Source organism: Toxotes jaculatrix, chromosome 1 (assembly GCF_017976425.1).
Source record: "Toxotes jaculatrix isolate fToxJac2 chromosome 1, fToxJac2.pri, whole genome shotgun sequence".
Taxonomy (NCBI): Eukaryota; Metazoa; Chordata; class Actinopteri; family Toxotidae; genus Toxotes; species Toxotes jaculatrix.
This window is the reverse complement of record NC_054394.1, coordinates 11,186,643-11,207,459: the sequence shown is the minus strand read 5'-3', so window position 1 is coordinate 11,207,459 and position 20,817 is coordinate 11,186,643. Positions and strand designations below refer to the sequence as shown.

The window sequence follows — 20,817 nt, the reverse complement described above, 5'->3', positions numbered from 1 at the left end:
AGGATGCAAAAGAGTTCATTTGCAAATGTATTATTTGAGTCTTTTATTTAGAATTTCTAAATTAATTTTCAAAAAACACTTTTTTAGTCTTTGTGGGGCACTGAGTACCCAGTGGAGTACTCCGCTTCAATCACCATCACATCACATAGTTAATGTGAGTAATAACAAATTTTTAAAAAGCCATAATAAAAACACATTAAAGTTGTAAATGGTTCTCTTTCACTGTTTATTTTTTTCCATTAAAAATGCTGACCTTTCTTTATTTTGATGGTAAGCAGTTGCTGCTTTGGAGTTTTGTGCTCAGTGTAGGCACTGGCCCAGCTAAATATTCAATGTGGACTAGAACAAAGACAAAGACGTAAAAGCTCATCAGCATCACTCACTCTTCGTCCCATTTCATAATGGACTTTCTGTCATCTTTGGACGGCAGTGCTGATGTTGTCTCTACTTCTGGCTCAGAGATGGATGCTTTGCTGGTTTTGTGTGCTTGCCTGCTTCTGGCTGCAATAAATCTGTTTCTTTTTCCTTTGTTTTTCTGCTGATGAAGTTAGAGTTTCTTGTGTCTGGCCTTTGTGCGTTCAGACATAGTTGCTTTTAGAGCTAGACACAGTTTTTTTCACCACTGTTAACTGCTTCTAGAAACACCCAACTTTAAGAGCAGTGTTTCTACAGAGTAGATCTGTTCATTTGTGTTAACATCAGCAATTTTGAAGTTAAGCCCTGGATGCATTGTTTTGATTGTCATCAGTAGAAAGAGGCCGAATTACAAATTACATTTCCTTTACCAATTAACAAGTACATGTTGTTTTTATACATCCCGGTGTTAATAATGAATTTCTACATTTGCAATCAAAACAGGTTGTCAGATACCAAATTAGAGTGGTAGCTGAGACACTAACATTTTGTAAGTAGACATTTGGTTGATGTGGGGAACTCACCCACCTCCTCTGCCTCTCCTATAATCAGTCTCAATGAGCCCTTGACTTTACTCAACTTAAATCACCGTAATTACACAGCTAGATTACCTTTTAATGTCAGAGAATCCACTGATTAACAGATTTAAAATGCTACACTGTGAAGTATTTTTTTCTTATTGTTTGTAATTTGAATGAATCCTTTAAATTCAAAAGCAAACAATGGAGCCGATCTTCACTATCACTGGAAGGCAGACTGGCAGTAGTGAAAATTGCATTTTTTTGAGTTTGTGTAGTTTCAGCTTCCTCTAGGGTGATTTTATTCTCAGAGATAAAGGTGTCAGTGCTTCTATTAAAGTAGAAAAGCAAGAAAGCTCAGATTAGTTGCATGTTACTTCAGGAATGAAGGTGCTTTAGCAGCTACCTATATTTTTCAGATGTATTATTTAGCAGCTAAACCACATTGCAGTCTTAATTGGATTCAGTCTATAAAAGCTACTGTTCTTAAACCCAAAATAAACAGATAAGATGAATTTCCAACTGTTGTGATAAAAGTTCCAACACAGTGTTTTCAGAAGGTGTAGAGATGGCAACATTCAAGGTTGCAGTGGAGGCTGTAATGTCCACATTTCAAAGGGACTGATGGTTTCTCTTGTGTCTGAAGGCTACACTCATGTGAGGTTATTGTAAGAGAAATGTCAGTGTCAGCAGAGAGAGAAAGGGTAGTGACTGATGGCACTTATGGGCTCCATGCTGTGAATGAGACAGGTGGTGGTACAGTAGCAGCAAGAAAATGATTTTCTTTCCCCATAATTGAGGGATTTCTATTAAAAGGAGTCAGCTGGGGACTGGATGAGACGGAACTCTCAGGCTTTTTAAATCACATTTTAAAATTTAAACTGAGCACCTTTCAGCATGAAAGAAATGATGAAATACTCGAACAACTATATTGTTCATAGAAAAGGCGGTGATGCAAACTTCCCTTTGTCTGAGGCAAAAAAAATAAAAAATCTACTCTGACCGATTTTCTTTTATTTTTTTCCCATCAGCAGCCAAATATAGTATAACTGGTCCACTTTTGCTCATGCAAGATGTGTGTCAAGCTTGTTTGCCTGGAGGCTGTTTGGTTTATTTTTATTGGGGACTACACTTTCACCTTTAAACTAGACTTTTCCTATTAATCATGTGTCTAGAGAAATATACTGTAAGCTCTCAGTAGACAGCTGACTGTCTGTGAAGCTTTAGCAGGCCATGCATGTTTATTTTTTTTCCTCCTCTGTTGGTTAGATTTTAGAACCAGTTACCGATTTGTGCTGAGCAATTCTTGAAAACAATTCTTGAAAACTTGTCTGCTTTGTTTTTTTTTTCCTTTCTTTTTTCTTCTTTGAAAACCGGTCTCGGAGAATCATTTATCAACCCAATAAAAACCTCAATGCTCCTGATGCCCAAAAGATGTGAGGCTAGTTTTGCTTCTGCTGAATGTCTTTGATCTCCAGTAGATGTCTCCTGCACTGTCAAGCCTACAAGTTGCTGTATAGATTTGCCTTCATTTCCTGAATCTCTGGTCTGTATTTATTGACAAGGTTGAGAAGGAATAGAAAACAAGGAAAACGTTATTAGAGCAGCGAGAGAGTAAAAGAAGTAGGATAATGTATGGGCCAGCGATGCCTTTCCTCAGGGCTGCCAGGGCTTTATATGCTCCCCGTCACGGTGCTCTGCACTTCCTGATGACTTCATGGCCCTGAAATAGAGGTTTTCATCAGCAGAGACCTCCCTTGTCCACTAAACGATTAGACAGACAGTCATTGCGTTATGATTGCTGGGCGTTGCTCTGTAATCAATTTCAATGTTTTGGCCTAAACGATGTGATGTGGTGGGTGGGTGATGTTAAAAGGGTGCCTCTGACAAGACGTCCTCGCTCTTCATTTTATCCCCCCCCCCCTCTCTCTCTCTTACTCCAGGATAATTTCCCAGCAGGAAACCCAGAGCGTCTCCAAGATCTGAAGTCCACTGTTGATTTGCTGACCAGCATCACCTTCTTCAGGATGAAGGTAGCTTGTGTGTATGTGTGTGTGAGTGAGAGAGAGAGAGTGTGTCGGTTGTTTGGGCAGGGAACAATCTGAAGGGCGATAGGGGAGAATGGCACTCAATTTAAGAGAAATTGAAAGAAACATAAACATTGCAATAAATGATGATGGAGCACAACAGTACGTAACCTTTGTAGATCTCTAAAACAGCCGCCAGTCATAACCTTTTATCACAGAAGTGCAGTGCCCTTGACTGAGTGACTGAAACACCTTCAATACATGGTCATGTCTGTAAAATCTGCCAATATTCAACTGGCATAAACCCCTGACATAAACCCACAATGATTTTAGGCACGTTTCATATAAGAGAAATCAATTCAGACTCATAATTCCTGAGAACGTGTCCTGTCTCAACACCCCTGAACATTCGCAACCAAATGATTTATTGCTGCACAATTTCTTCACTGCAAGCTGATGCATTTGAGGTTGTCTGTGTGTAAAATGTGTTGACCTGCAAACTACAGTAAGCTTCTGTGTTGGAAATGCTTTCAGCTCTGTCTTGTTTCCTCTCCCTCCCTCTCCCTCCAACAGTATGCCGACTTGTCTTCTGCTACATGAAAAGCTTGACTCCATTCAGTTCTTTTGGCAGGAGTGGGGGTGTAGCACTGAAGCACTGAGGCATAGCTAAGATGGCAGCTGTGAGCAAAGGAATGAAAACTGTCACTTTAGGTTACCAAAGCTTTCACTCTGTGCCATGCCCATGCTGGGCTTTACTGTGTATACGCACTGCTGCTCACACACAGGAGCTACAGTGAATGTGCAGTATACATTATACTGAAAATGCACCTAAATCCCAGTCTGGCCTCATGTCAATTATGGTATACATAATAGATGTAAGTAGGTAGCTCTTTATTCTCCACAAGGAAGTTATATATCTTTGTATTAATATTTCAAACATGTAACACGATATCATAACATTATCTCACCACTGATGGATGGGACTATACATAGAAATGCATTTAAGATAAGGTAACTGCCATTGATTTGAGTTGCTAACATCATGTACAGTTTTTGAATGATTGTCATATCAAATAAACCACTGTGAAACTAACCTAACCCTGAAAGCATACATGTAAATCATGCATGTATATTTGTGTCTGTGTAGGTACAAGAGCTCCAAAGTCCACCAAGAGCCAGTATGGTGGTGAAGGACTGCGTAAAAGCGTGCCTGGACTCCACGTACAAATACATTTTTGATAACTGTCATGAACTGTACAATCAACTCCTCGACCAGGTAAACAGCTTTCACATTTTGTATTGTCTTTTAATACTTGTCATCTTTTTCAGTTCACAGAAGTTTGACCTTTGGTACACAAGTAAACATAAACAACAACAACTCATATGTTATGCACAAAGTGAACAACTGTCAAAATCTTGAGATCTCTATTTCTCACACTACATTTTGCAAACATAGTGACACACGCTAAATGCGCTACTTCAGCACTTACACAGTTTTTCCATGGACCTGGGTTGTCACACCGTGATGATGTGCATTTCCATTATAGCCGAACAGCAGGGGTTTGCCGCGCTGTGCTGCTATGGTCCTGTTAGGCAGCAGGGCCTGCCACAGCCAACCCATGATGGTCTCCTCCCTGTCTGCACAGCTATGTGCCTGTGACAATGACTAGAGAGAAAGTTTTGTTTTTTAAGACTCTCTGTGTTCAGCTCTTAGTACTTTTTTATATTTTCCCTGAATCTCTGTGGTTTGGAGTTTAGTTTCACTCCCATGTTCCTGTCTGTACCTCACATATCAGCTTTATTTTACTGTTTACTGATCGCTTTCAGTGGTATCAGAGTTGAGTCAAGTTACGGCTGATGCTGACCAAACATTTCCTGCTGCTGCTGCCTCACAAGTTTTCCATTGGCAAACCAATGGGGTGCTTTTATTGTGAGAAACTTACTGAAACTGCTGCTAGTCTATCACCGATTTAGCCTCATTCTTCAATAAAACAGGTCGACTCAACCAGATATGAACATACAGAAACATTCACAGTGAGCTGAAAAGGGCTGCAGATGACAGGTTTCTACTGTGGTTTGTGAGCAGCACACCAGCAACACCTCACCTTGCTGTGCAGTGCAGTGGAAAAACATGCACACTATGCCAGCGCTTGACAGATCACGGCACAGCTCAGCACAACTAACAGCCTAAAACCAAAAAAAAAAAACCCTATAAATGATGCCTCCCCTGGATTTGGTTTTCTTGTATTTTGAAATTGTAAAGTCAAAGCATTCACAAACACAATTTAGCTAAAATACAGGTTGAGCAGGAGGAGCTACTCTAGTTCACTTAGGGCAAAAACAATGAAGATGGTAAGGATGTAAGGTGTTTATAGTGTGAGATCTGCAGGACAGGGACACAGGTTCTGCTGCAAGGGTTTTTTTAATTCCTCAGCTCCACCAACAGCTGTGGCTGGAGGCATTATGTTTTCAAGTTGCCCCATTGTCCATTCCATTCTTGTCAAGGTACCTCAGGTATGCTGTGAGGAAATTTCTTCAATAAAAAAAAAATACATGTAATCCCTTTTTATTAAATTCCTTCTTGTCTGAAGATGTGCATTACAAGTTGGTCAAAGTCCTGACCCAGCACTTGCTGTTCATCAACTATTTTGTGGTCTATAGTTGAAGTCACCAGCATTTGTACATCCTACAACAAATGTTGCAGAATATTATTGCAAATGGCAATTTTAGAAATGCATTTCTTTGCCCATGTTTTAGTGGCATTTGGGGTTTGTCTGCCACCTGTTCAGCTTCAGTTTTCTTTTGTTTCTTTCATTATGGTCATTGTTTTTATGGCTTCCCTTGAAAGTCAGCACTCAGCTCTCTTCTGCTCCATCCAGAGCAAGCAAACACTCATAAAATTAAACAAACAAAATAATGATTAAGACAATTTCTACCAAGAGGATTTGTATTTTTATGGATAGTACACACAGGACAAAGTTTCTTTAGTGATATTTTCTCCATTTCTGTATCTTCATTTGATGACTTAACACAGTGTGAGTAAGACCTGCTGAGCTTTAATGAGAACAACTCACAGCATACCTGCTCTGCAGACTTATGCTGTCACATTTAATCTACAAAGTAGAAACTTAACATGTGGTAATGAGCCAGGCAGACACGCAACACAAACAAGATAACTAATGCTAAATGGAGTCTTAATTAACTCACTACTATTTTGCACCATTGCAAAAAACTAGGCTGTTTTAGGTTGGTCATGTAGATTGCTTGAATTCAAGTAGAAGAATACCTGGAGAATTTGCCTTTAATGACTGGCACTCCTTAAAAAGTTGTTAGTATTTAATACACTTCTAACTCATTTATCAGAAACTCAAAGTAAAAATTCTCTGCCATCCCCTATCTCACCTCATGTGTTTACATGATATCACTCTCTGCCTGTCATAAATCCGACATCACACTTTCCCTTTCAACTCTAGCGTGGTGTGTGTTGATGTGCGGCAATGCCAGGAAAATACAGTCAATAGACTATATATCATGACTGACATTTACCAGACAGTAAAAATGTTCACCGTGTCTATTGCAAACTTTGCATGAAGGACTTCAGCCTTCAAAGAAAAAGCGAGTCCACAGTGAAGAGCCATATAAAAGCAGCCAAGCATAAGGCAGCACTTACCTGATGCAAGTCACCATCTCTGCTGTTTAGGCCTTTTTTTGGCTCTCAGCTGTCTGGATAGATATTGTGTGAGCAGTATGAAATAAGTTTCAACATGGACAATAAAAATACACCAGCTGGAGGCATGTTCACAAATCGAGAACTCACATATTGGATTGTTTATCATTATGTTATATTTGATTGATTATTATTACTATTCAAAAACCACAGCAATCAGTCCTCACTCATGGTTTGCAACTTTGAGCACACAAAGATTTCCATGTGCTAGTTTACTTGCTTAAGCCTTGCCTGAGTAAATCATCAGGCAACAGGCAGCTTGGCCTGATTATTTTACGGTTTACTTCCCAAAGAGAATGGCCTCCACACCACAGAAGATAATGTCTTTTTAGGTCGTAATAGGGTGCAATCCGCTAAAAAGTTTAATAATAAGCTTCCTTTGTTTAAACAGCCAGAGGGGTTGTAAGCAATTACCAAACCGGAGAGATAGACACTTTCACTAATTACATCTTCGTCCACCACAGTTTCACAGTAGACAGCCTCTCCATCAACGTTTCCTCCAAGGCAGAGGAAAAAGACATCAGCTTCACCCCAAAGCAAACCTCACTGTGGCTATAAATTGTGTTCACATACTCTAGGTAGCCTTTGACTCGGAGGATAAAACACATCTCAAACCCCAATTCTCCAGTTGCTAACAATGACTGAGTGCGGCGACAGAACAGCTGACACGGTGGCCAGGCAGGCAGTGAAATATCCCAGCCACAGCAAGGCATCTTGTATAGCATAACAACAAAAGCTCTCCGCTTCCGCCTGGGCATAAAATGACTGCGGGGGGATGGGCAGGGGGAATCTAGCTTAACAGTTTCTTAAATCCTGGCAAGAGAGGGAGGATTTTGAAAAGCGAGAAGAAGGAGAAATGGAAATAGGTCAAAGGAATCATGAAAAAGGGCAAAAGGCAAAGCAACCATAGTTTTCTTCTGTCTCATCCAGTGTGAAGGAATGTGGAGCGGCAATGATGGAGCACAGACCAGAAATGCCTGGTAACGTGCACCTGCATCTATGAAAAGATATACATATATATGCATACATGCTTATGCATTATGCAAATATTAATGCATAAGAAAAAGCAATCAGGCTTTGAACAGGGTGGTTGGTGTTCACTGACAGGTGTGCACAGGCAGGAATCCACTGTGCCTGTTTGTGAGAAGAGCCCCAAAGGAGCAAGAAGGCAACTCCATTTGTTCCTGAGCAAGCAATTCAGATTGATTTGATAAGTATCTCTCTCACCGACATTATCTCATATTTGCCAAGAATACCCATGTGGTCAGTTTACTGTGTTTGAAGATGATGTTTGTTTTCTGAATATACAACTTTGAGTGTATTTTTCCATATGTACAGTATGTACACACACAGCCTATTTCACTGCGCCTTAAAAATTAATTGCAACAGCTTCAGTTCTACCCACAGCTCTTTCTCCTGGGAATTTGATCACATTCTCCAGGAACATCCTTCAATCAGAGGCCCTGTAATTTGTGTCACATTGTGAGAATTGATGAGGAGCCAGTCGTATGCTAATGCTGATTTCTCCCACACAGGGACTGAAAGTACTAAACAATAAACATAAACCACTAGCTACCCTCTAGAGGAGAGATTTTCGCTGCCATGAATATTTCTGCTGGTGCCCCCATCGCTCCGTGCTCTGGAAGTAGTGGAACTACACCACGCTCTTAGTTCAGAACAGTATTCACCTCCTCGTACAACTGAGCGTGAAGCCCATGGGTGTGTTGTTGACTGTAAAAAGACAGCAGGCTACTTAATCACCTTTAACAATGTGTTTGCACCTACTTGAGGTGAATACAGATGAGCAAAGGGAGTCTACACTACGTTTTAGTGGGATGCACACTGCATCCAATTTAGTAGGGATGACACAACCTTCAGTGTCCTTCATATGCGCGTACAGTTATGAACACACACACACAAAGGTACACGCACAGGCAAGTTTTGCATAGCTGACTCACCTCCTGCAGAGACATTTGTTTCATTATTCATGTCTCCAATTTAACAGAAATTTACCTTGCTGCATATCTCCCCCTGATGGCCCAGGCCTCTCATACCAGGCTCTTCTCTTTGAAGTGTGCATCACTATTCTAATTTCATGAACTCTGAGTCAGGGGCCAAAATGGACTACAGGCCTATTTCTTATATCTTTGATCTAAAGTCATAAATTGCTCATTTTCTTTTCACTGGTTGTCACTTGTTAATCTCTCAATACTTTGAATTTCACCATTAACGTATCAAGCAAAGCTGTCTTTGGGGTTGCTTGCCTTAATTTATGATCACTCTGAGCTGTGCTGTTTCACTTCTCAGCCATTCTTCAGTGGTTCTTGTACCACATACTGAAGATGATTTGCTCCTTCGAACTCATGTGCAAACATGCATCCAGCTGGCCAGTACAGTCTTTAAATTCAGGTCCTGTTTCCTGTGAAGCTCCGACTACCTCCCCGTTGCCGCCATATTGGAAGCCAGCGCATTTTTCATGTTTTGCCACATAGCAAACTTTACTGAAAATGCAAATTGGAAATTCATGAGCCTTTGATCAATATGATGCTTGAGATGGATCCTCCCTTGGAATGAGGAGTAATCTCTTTTCATGACTATGGCACACAAGATCATAGACTTAACTTTCGCAGCCCTTTTGCAAATGATTAAAGTGGTGAACCCTGGGTTGGCACGATCAGCTGTCGCAGAATCAGCCGTAAGCCCTATCTGTTTTTCTTGTTCCTGTGAGATTAAATTCTGTGGCTCCTTCAATTGCAACGCCTGCAAGACAAGCAACAGAATTACATGCTCTGTCTTACCAGATATTTAAACCAAGAATCAACTTCATCATACACAAGTTGATTATTGTAGGAACTGATTAGATTCTAAGGACTGTATTGAGGATACATGGAATCATGTTGCATTTCCATTTCCCCAGCTCTCCCTACAACATCTCCTCTGTGCGCTGCACCAAAGTCAATATGCTGAAGGTTGTTAAATAATTCAACCTGAATTATTCAGTAACTGATTTGAACATGTTTCATTTTTAACACAATTCTCTGTTCATCAGAAATACATTTTCCTCCAGTCACAATTGCGTATACAAATGACAAAATGTGTATTACATCCTCCTTTTGGGAGGGTTTGTCCCCACAGTCCACAGTCATAGATTGTATTTGTCAGTGTCAGTGTGCATAAGCGTGTGGGCGCTTTAACACGTAAACATGTCTGTGTATGATAACAGATCTGTCAGCATGGCTCAGTTTGTTCCAGCATGTACACTCTCTTAGTTTTGTGAGTGTGTGTGTGTGTGTGTGTGTGTGTGTGTGTGTGTGTGTGTGTGTGTGTGTGTGTGTGTGTGTGTGTGTGTGTGTGTGTGTGTGTGCGTGTGTGCGCGTGCGTGCGTGCGTGCGTGCGTGCGTGTGCGTGTGTGGCTTTGCTCGTCTTCTGCAGAACCTGTGCATGGCAGAATGAAAGACTGTGACAGTTACTTGCTGACTGGAGATCAGTGTGGTCACACTCAGTGTGGGGTGAACAGATGGTAGAGTCAGTGAGTGGTTTTAGATTCAACACCTTTCAACCCGGGACAGCAGCAGAGATTTCTGCAGCACTCACTGACACACACCCATATCTACATAAACACGCACTCTTAAGGATGATAATGTTTTTTAAACTTTGAAGTTGTAATTCTTACGAAAGTAGAAAGTGTAGTTTAAAACTACACATCTGAGCAGCTACTTTGTCAGAAATACAACAAGAGAACATACAATGTATCTGATTCCAGCACAACCATAAGCGACCATGATCTGATATGCACTTCCAATTCTTCTCCCATTATTCTCTGCCATGTATCATAACTAATTTAGTGTCAAAATTTCTTTATATTCTATATCTAATTTTCTGGCTTATTTGTTACTTTATATTTTTGTAGTTTCTTGTGCTAATATAGTAATACTTTGTGCAATGTCATGTTAATCTGTCTATCTGTCTATCTATCTATCTAAAAAAATGACCATATCTTGTCAAATACACTTCATTTACTGTGACTACTTCACCCTTTACTGTTAACCAGCAGCAGAAGGAAATGTTTGGTTTGAATTAGCAATACATCAGAAGCAGAGTAAACACTGAGGCTGAAGTCGATGAAATAAAATTATAAACAGTAATGCTGAATTACATACATGAATTACATGTGCACCATTTCCTGTGAATTCCTTGTGGGTATGAAAGTAATTTGAATTCCGATTGGGAATGGCAGGTTCTTGCTGACTCTTGCTATTGCTGAAAAGAAATGCAGACCATAAACAGTATCACATGGGGTTTTATTTATTCATGAAAATCTTTTAGAATCTAGTTTTGGATGATCTGGACTCAGCTGAAGTCTGGTAACCATGTCTCATTTAAAGTTTTTCAATTTGCACAATTTCTTTGTCTTCACACTTTGGACATGTGCCACGACTGAAACTTCCTGTTCCTCACTTCTTATTGAATGAAGTGTAAATGAACGGCAGGTACAGTATCAGTTCACCTCACCCTCAAGACGCTCAAACTGTTTCTGACTCTCACCATCTTCCTTTCCTCCTCTGCAGAGCCGGAAGCAGGACATTTCCCGTGAGGAGCAGGGTCCATCAATAAAGAACCTGGACTTCTGGCCAAAACTCATCACTCTCATGGTGTCTGTAATCGATGAGGACCGGACGGCTTACACTCCAGTCATAAACCAGTATGTATTTCTATATTATACCATACATGCTTTTTACCAAGACATCTAATTGATTATGTCAAACTGCACTTAATTGGTTGCTGTGCCAACTTCCATAGTAAACATTTATATATGTTGTTGAACAAGTGCAAACATTGTTATATTTTCATGTAACTATAATTTGCCAGTGTATCCACCATTTATTTAATTGTTCAAAGCTATAAAAGTCCATTCTGAAAACACACTAACATGATAATAGAAGCTGAGCTTTCACTGTAAAGCTTCATTTTGTATGACTGGATGTTTATGTGGCAGAGATTTACAATTATCCAAGCAGACTGTGGTGAATGTATTGTTGTAGATCGAGGCTTCAATATACCTCATACTGATTAAATATACATATTTGGGCTTCATTATTCATCACCAAGGATTAAATGGATGAGGGAGAGAAATCCTTCTTAAATAATCACCTCATATTAATTAATGATAATGTTATTGGTTGATCATTTTTAGAGAATGTAAGGGAAAACAACAACAAACAAACCCTTCCAAATATTTTTACTAACTGTGAAGATGTGAATGAGCACAGTGTTGCGCAAGAAGGCTGTGAGGCAGCCGAAGAAGCCAGGAGTGAAGAATACTTTGTTTGCATGGTGAACCACGGTAGGGATGGATAGAAGGGGAGTACAGTTTTGCTGAATTACATAACAGATGTGAGATTTGTTTGTAAAAAAGAAAGGGATGGGGGGCTGGTTGTGGTGATGTTGTTGAGAGAGGTGAGAGGTGTGTGTGTGTGTCTGTATGTGGTGATGTCCTGCAGATGATGTGGTTAATGAAATCAAATAAATTATGCAACCTGAGGAAAATGGAGTGGAGCCCGCCTTAGAAGAAATAAGATGAAGCATATTTTTCTTTCTGCCTCACTCGTACATATCCTCTCACACTTTTGCCTCCCACCTTTTTTTTTCCTTTCTCCTTCCTCTTGCTGATTTACGATGCTTATTAAGACTCTGTTTATGCCCTGAGCTTTCTCTCCTACACTTTCTAATGATAGTTTTGCAATATTCATGTCCATTTCCTCCACATTCCTCTGGTCAAGTTCCAGAGTGACAGCTACTCCGATAAACCCAAAATTGGACTTGTTGCCTTTAAATAATGGGAGCTGCTGCCAGAGGGAAAAAAAATGTTAGTCTGTTGCTCTGTGCTCACAACAGTTTCATGGGAATGTAGCCTAGAAATTTTCAAGCCAGTAGACTGATCAACACAATTTATCTTATGAGGAAATATGAAATTGGATGCTGCAGTTGTTTTTAAAAGTGTAAAGGAGGCTTTGGAGAAAAAAAAGAGGCTTTAGAGCTTATTTCCAAAAAAAACTGCAGATTGTAAACAACATTATTTTTTTCTTACCAAATAGAAGCAGATTGTAAACCATCTACAGGCATGCACGGTATCTGCAGATGCTACATTCATTTTTGCCATGAAGGGTTTTCATTGTCTGTCTCGCCTACAGTACACCATGTGGGTGCGTGACGAGACTGAAGAATAACCGAAGTGGAGAGAGAGATTCTGAGAGTGATAGTGATGAAAGAGAGCACAATTGTTTCTCCAATTTTTTATTTTTTTCTGCAGTTGCCACTGGGAGCACAAATCTATGTTATAATCTCAGTGTTTGTTCCTTTGCTCCACAAAAGGATCCACCAAAGTTTGTTGAGAGAAGAAGAAAGTGTTTGTGTGTGTGTACACTACAGGTCAAAAGTTTTAGAACACCTCCATTTTTCCAGTTTTTGAGATTTCAGCTGTTCAAGTCCAGCGAATAAGCTTAAATGGTACAAAGGTAAGCAGTAAACTGCCCGAGGTGATGAAAAAATGTGTAAATTTAATAGAAAACAGGCCTTTTTCAGGGATTAAAAAATTGGTTAACTTACTGTTTCCCTGCTTCGATGGAAGTAAACGAAGCCTTGAAAGTTAATGCAAAGAATTCCTACAGGTGACCCCACTATTGTTGATGAATTACAAACCTTCTGTCTGTACAAAGGCAGTGTAGGAACAAACTGTGCTATGATACATTATTAGGAAAATACTGAACTACAGGAAATAGTGCTGTGTATTTATATCGGAGTGGTGAGAAAGACTCAGGCAACAGAGGAAGACACACTGGTTGGTCAGAGGTTCATCCTACATCAAGATAATGACCTGAATCATTAGAAGAAAAGAACCAGACGGTGGCTTCACATGATGAAGACCAGCACAGTCTCTAGACTTAAACCTCATAGAGCTGGTTTGGGAAGAACCAGACAGAAGCTGAAAGCAAAGCAAACCTTCTGAACAGTAATAGAAAGAGTGTGTCACAAGTGTCTGAGGCTGCTGAATAAGTCAACAATGAAACATTCCATGGTTCATTTTTTATTTTTATTTTTTAATCTGTATTAATTATTTGCACTGAGCTTTCAGAGCACCCTGAGACATTACACTGTAGATTTCAGTAACAATTGTAAAAATGGTAGTGTACGTGTGTGTGCACATTCAGGCACTGGTTAAAATGTCCTGGCTGAGCAAATGATTACTGCTTTGATAGAAAACAGTGGACAGATGTGTTTGTTGTAGAAAAACAGGGCGGTCTCCAGAAAAAGTAAAACATTTCCAGATAAATTGAACTTTCTCAAGCCAGGGCCCTGTCATCTATAAATGTCCTCCCATCACCATCTGAAGATACGGATAATTAAACCATTGACATCTCACATTCAAGCTTTGACTGAAAATCTATAGGCATTCAAAATGGCAGATTACATGCCAAATAGGTTGCCGCCCTCTGTCTCTCTCCTTTGCTGTGTCATTTCCTCCTGCACTTGTTCTCATCTTTAAGCCTCATGCACCCCCCCCCCCCCCCCCTCAGTTCAACCAGGTTTGGAAATGACGAGGGATTATTAGATTATGAGATTCACCAACCATGTCTTCTTGCACATCTGTTAAATCATTTGATAGAGATTCAGGCTGGGCCAAGCCATCAGGCCACCCAGTCGAGCATGTCATTATACGGAAATGAGTCTGATTGGAATCCATTTCAATTCTACCAGGTTTCCACAGGAGCTGAATGTGGGCAAGATCAGCGCTGAGATCACGTGGAACCTCTTTGCCCTGGACATGAAGTATGCAATGGAAGGTCAGTAATGCTGCTGATCGCACAGCTACTTCCTGCTCAAAGGCGTGTGTGTGTGTGTGTGTGTGTGTGTGTGTGTGTGTGTGTGTGTGTGTGTGTGTGTTTGTGTGTGTGTGTGTGTGAAAGAGTGAGTGACAGTTGAAGATAAATGATATAAACTGATTGGTGGCAAAGAATAATAGGTAACACTTTGCAATAAGGTGCACCACATTCTAATCTGATGCTCCCTCCTTCCTCTGTGATTACACAGGGATAGCTTTAAAGTGTTATACCTCTGTGTGTCTGAGCACTGTTTATTGGCTGATGTCACAGTGTTGTTTATCAGCAGTATCTGGCTGTGGTCAGCTCCACTGCCTATCTAGATTACACTTCCCCGATTTCACTCTATTGATCACTATAGAGAAACTGGAACTTCCTGTAATCAAGATAAACAATTGATCAATGGCACGATCAAAAACAGATGGGTTGCTTAGGTTTGTGTGTTGCTGTTCAGCTGTGTATGTGTGTTCTTGTATTTTTGTACCTGTGTGGCGCAAGTAATATGAGATGAGAAAAAAATCTAACCCAAACCAAAGACTAGACATTTTATTTTTCAATTATTCGCGGAGCATTTAAGGGTTCAACTGTGTTTCTCTGACTTAAACACATGACCAGTGGGCAGCTTTTTGAATCATCACCGTCAGTAGGCAGTAGGTAGGTAGTAGTGAGTCAAACAGTTTGAAATCTGATCCCTAAAACTTATCATAATTATAGATAAACAACAGACTACTCTATCTATCTAAAACATTGTAAATATATAGTGCAATTAGTTGAAGAACTGCCTGCAGTTTGCAAGAAAAGGCATAAAAGAAGGAATTTTGCACCATATGGAGGAAGTGATTTACAATCTGTAATCTAGCATGGACCAAAATAATAAATCAATTTCCTCCACGATCACTAAATACTCACGAGTGTAAATCAGTCATTCCGTAGCAGCCATGGAGTACCTAATTTAAAAATAAAATATGCCGAAACTGTAATTCACATTTAGTGCTCTTGTAATCTTCAATAGTTTAGAATAGATTTTGTCAACACGAGTAAGTCTTTTTTCAAAGACAGCAGAGACTTGCTGTGATCAAGCAATAAATCTCAGATCTGCTCTGCTGGCAGAAAGACAGATGTTCTCCGATATAACGTGGGTTTTGACTTCAATCCCCACCCCCTCTTTCTCCAGTTCACCTCCCGAAGGCAGCATAAGCCTCCAGGAGGTTATTGAACTGGCTGTTTTTTCTTTTTGTTTTTTTTGTTTTTTTTTTGTTTTGGTTTTTTTTTTTGTGTTTTTAGGTTGGAGGCTTCTAGATCAAAGCCCACAAGATATCAGGATCTATGGAGGGGAGGTGGAATGCAGAAGGGAATTAATGGGACTGGGGTTGTGAATGAATGTTAAAATGGCTCAGTGTGCGAGTGTGTGTGTTTACACTTAAGGACTCAGCATGGTAGCACCCTGGGTTAGGACTTTGTGCGCATGTTTGCTGTGAAGTTTTGCTCGGCTGAAGTTTTTCTCAGCTGAAGTTTGTGGCTGTTTCTAAACAGCAGTGAAGCTTTTCGAGCTTCATTACCCAGACATTGTACAACACGATACTCATACGCAGCACACACAGTGCTCAAGTTTACCAAATTCATCTCCCTTCTCTGATCACTTTGTGAGAGTGAGGCTTTTTCTGGACAAATAGCTTGTGTGCTGCAGAGTTGGACACTGTTTTATATCAGTTGTTATAGTTCTGAAATTATCATCGGTTTTCATTCTAATTTAATCTGTCAGTTTGATTTTAGTTTAGGTTTAATTAGTGTGATGAGTGCATCAGTAGTTTTTGTTTTATTTTCATTTTGAGGAGTTGACTACTTTTAGTTTAGTTTATATTCAGTTTTAGTTTTAGTTTTAATTTTTCAGATATTATGAGGAAGGCCTTGATTTATAGAAGCTGAAAAGGGATTTAAAAAATGCATGAGAGCAAATATGATTTACAAAACCATTGTTTATCAATGGTCCCGTTTTATCTAAAGCCATTTTATTCTTGTACACCAACAGTAACTCAGCTCAGCCCACAGCAGTGCCAGGTAATTAGCACCTGGGGGTAAATCAAAAGTAAAACTTTAAATAGTCTCCGTTAGTAGCCAGAATGAACACTCAGGGGAACACACACACACAGGTGGGTGTATCACTGCAGTTCAAACCAAGCAACTTCTTGATAATCTTTATGTTGCTTAAGAGAGGAACTCACATAGAGGAACTGCACTGCACAAAAACTTGGAAGGCAGGGCCCCTGCCTAAATCTAAAACCACAGGGTCAATTCCCGGATAAATGGCCTCCCTCGCCCTCCAGAACTCCAGTGGGTTGTCACTGACCATTTCTTGTTGGATCTTGCTGGATCTCACTTGATGGAGTGTTCATGACACCTGCTCCCTTCCAGGCAGGATGCAAGATAGGAGTGTCTTTTGAGGCTGTAGGACACTGGTAAGACAATTTCAGTGGCCCTTGAGGAATTTTCATCTGTGGTTGGATGAGACTATCCTGCCACAGTCTGTACAAAGCACTCTGCAGAATCAAATCAGCAACAGTTAGGGTTCAGAATGCCAACAAACGGATTTCTCCATTTGTCAGCAGCACTTGAGCGAAAAGTTTCCAAACAGCAGTGGTGGAATGTAGGTATGCCTCCAGGTTTAAAAGGCATGAGCCTATTATTTGAGCAGATTTTTAAGCTTTGCCCAAACACCTGAGCTGCAAGGTGTGGTCCAGATATCTCTGGAATTTGTTTTGCTCCTTGTTCTCCAAAAGGTTCTCCAGTTCTAAATATCAAAGGGAAAATCCACAAAAGGCATATCAGGGAAAATGCAGCCCACCTGCACAATGGGACAGAGACAGTGGTGGCAGGAGATGTTTAAAATTATATTTATAACCACAGACCACTGACAGAAACCGCTGAATATGTAGACATCTTGCATATAAAGCCTATAAGCTAGCTTGTTAGCTAAATAAACATCCCTGCCTAAACTACTCTCCTCTGTATCCAATTACTCAGTGTCGTCAGCCTCCGTGTCTATCCAGTCAGGTCACACTTGAGAGTATGCAAGATCTTTCATTTGTCCTTCTCAGTACAATACATGCTTTGCCTTTCCAGTGGGAGGCTGGTAGAAGTAAGCACATCCTCTAAGAATGCAGCTGTTAGTCTTTGTTGCTTCATACATTAATACACAGAGTCAGTCTTTTAGCCTCTCTGACATCTTTCAGATTTTGATGGCTATTTTCATTTTTACCCCATTAGGTTATCAACCCAGGCAAATCCTTGGAGTTTTTATTTTTAATTAATTAACAAAATTATTATTTCATTGCTAGCCTTAGTTTTCAGTAACTATAATAACACAGCTTTATATTTGACTTGAGTAAAGAAGATTACCACTCCCAAATCCATTTTGGAAATCAGATGGAAATCAAATGAATTGCCCCACATATTCAGGATTATGTGTGATTATCTGCCTGGCCCCACTATAACATTTAAATTGATGCAACAGTGTTTTTCATGCAAATCTTGCCTTGTCCAGTTTGAACGTATGGGCCACATCTATGTTGAAATAGACATGACAGAGGGTGTGAAATTTACTGCTTTAATAATGACAAAAGAGGTAGAGAGGAAGTGGTAAGAGGACCTGGGTGATCTGACTAAGGTCAAAGATTGGAAATGCTCCTTAGACTGTGTGCAAGAGAAAAGGCAGAGATGCACCAGAAGAGCTTACTGGTCAAATTAATTTTATTTATGTATTTTATTTACTTGTCATAACACAAGTTATCTTAGGGCACTTTTCACACAGAGCAGGTCTAGACCTTACTTTTTACAATATTATTGGTGATTTATACTTATCTACACTGCACATACCTGCTGCTTTCTTCTTCTACCTGCTCCAAACCATCAATAGTTGCTATGGCAACCAGGTACCAAGTGAAGAAGTTGCAAACCCCAGTCTTGGTATACTCACACATGCACATAGGAAGCATGTAGATTCTATACATGCAATATGATTTTTTTTATGTGAGATGGTGTAAAATACTATCTGCTTTTTGCCAGAAAAAAACTAAACAGATAGCATATTGACTGTTAAGCATATAAATGTGACCATGCAGCAGCTTTTAATGAGATAGGTATAGATTCATAGATGTGTGCTCGCACATGGATGTGCATTTCTGTGGTGAAGTAATGAGCAGCATGTCTGGATTGTGCGAGCTGAGATTTATCAGAAATCGTTAGTCCTAATTTTTTTTTCACAATTTTATGTGTATCATTTTAACATTCACCATGTTCTTCTAAAATTAACAGTGAGACCTTGGTGGAGTATTTTCTGAAAACTAATGAAGCTGCAGTCAAGACTGTAGTCTCTGTATCACCCTAGTGGAATACTGTCAAATTAAATGTAGATTGTAGTCTGAAATATTACATAGATCTAAACTGCACCGAATTTCTCTGATAATAAAGAAGAAACTGAAGTGAATACCAATAAATAATGTGTTTTATAAAGGAACAGTTGGTTCTTGAGCTGTCATCACAAATAAAGCCAGAGCTGGAAAACTGTTAGTTTTGTACTGAAAGCTGAGCTTCAGCTGCCACATTTTTCCTATGAATCATTTTATTTTGGATATGAACAAAGCATCATCACTCTGGAAAATTCAAACATTCAACTCTGTCTTCTGCAGCATGTTAAAGAGCAGATCTGAAAATTACGATGGTAATTTTCCGCAGGTCTTGAAAATACCATGAATTTAGTTGCATCAGTTTTTGACGCTGAAGGATATAAAATGATTCTTGAAATCCAGAGACAGAAAGGAACATTGGATATGCTCAACATTTTATTTTATTCAGTAAATAATTGGAGAATAGTGTGTCATCTGCATAAAGCTTCACATTGCAGTCAGTTGAAGGCAAAAAAAGATTTTAATGTGTTTTAGTGTGTTTGTTTTTTTAATTTCAATTTTTATCAATTTCAGGAGCATGTTTATTCAGGTATTGATTAAGCAGTTAAGTTGAATGCTAATCTAATCAAAACAACACTGTTCAACTACAGGTCTATTGTTTCAAGTGATTTCAAGGCTTTTATGCTGCTTTATGCTGTTTTACCAAAGAGCATAGTTCATAGTACAGTAACTGTTTAGACTGTTTTTGTCTTCCCCCGTGCGAAGCATAATATACACAGTTAAGACTATCAATAAACAGATAGAGACAGAGAGAGCAATTGTGGCTTTGTGTTTGTAGGTTTGCATATCTGAGTCAGAGCAGCTGGGCATGTGACCACCTAGGGTGTTACTGACTGCTGTCACAGCAGGTTTGGGCTGTGTGTATGTAAGTGTGTGTGTCTGATTTGCTTCAGGGCGTCCGTGTTACAAAAGGAGACAAGAATCATGGATGCACTCAGTCACATATACACTCTCACTGGCTTCTTGAGCCTGAACCCTCTTCCCCTGATTTGCCTTCTCTTGCCTCATCATGTCAGTACATCACTGCCCGCCCACAGCGACACGTGCCAGGAAGAGGACATGATTGTCATGTTCCTCAAAGGAGCACTTTGTATGAATTATTGCTCATTTCGTTTTGGTCCTACTGGCTGTCGGAGTTCTAGGTTTTGTTTGGTGGAGACAGGCTAGAAGTTAAATGAACGAGAGTTTGACAGCTCATAAACCACATGAGCAAATATGCACACTGTAAACCACATAATGTGCTTTACTGTATAGATTGTGAAACAACATTAAAAAAACAGATGGTGCCAGTCGAAACTTGGCAACTTTATATGAAGCAGCAGACCCCACTTTGTGTTTGGTCCTGTGTACTTAAGTATGATAAGTTTGTGGAGTCAGTTTTATAAAACCTAGCACATTTATTTTTCAACATAGTCCCCTCCTACATTTACACTTTTAGTCTAGACATCATGGAAAATATGGATCCCTTCCTTGTAGAACTCAGAGTGGACCTCCAGAAAGTAAGCTACTTCTTAATCTCGGGGAAGAAGTGGTAGTCTGAGGGGGCGAAATCAGACCAAGCACCTCCTTGGGTGATAAGCCCTTGAGATGGCGGTAGCAGATGACTGCACGAACGCCATGCATTCACCACTTTCACAAACCATTTTCTCAGACACTCCTGATTTGCAATTTTCAATTATCCGAAGCAGAAATACCATGACACTTATTAACTTCAAACTTTCTGCATAATCACTCAAGGAGTTGAACTGCACATGCATGTAACTAGAGCTGTATAACTCATCTCCTACCTTA

At 39.8% G+C, this 20,817-nt stretch overlaps 1 protein-coding gene across 1 annotated transcript in view; it reads left to right on the top strand.

The window, feature by feature from the left end:
* The window catches only part of LOC121182239 (protein unc-13 homolog C), a 101,448-nt gene that overhangs the window by 46,342 nt on the left and 34,289 nt on the right, over positions 1-20,817 (top strand). Inside the window, exons 17-20 of the mRNA XM_041038643.1 lie at positions 2,876-2,965; positions 4,107-4,235; positions 11,255-11,388; positions 14,442-14,527. Of these exons, the coding sequence (XP_040894577.1) occupies positions 2,876-2,965; positions 4,107-4,235; positions 11,255-11,388; positions 14,442-14,527 (439 nt within the window). The remainder of the gene's footprint in view (positions 1-2,875; positions 2,966-4,106; positions 4,236-11,254; positions 11,389-14,441; positions 14,528-20,817) is intronic.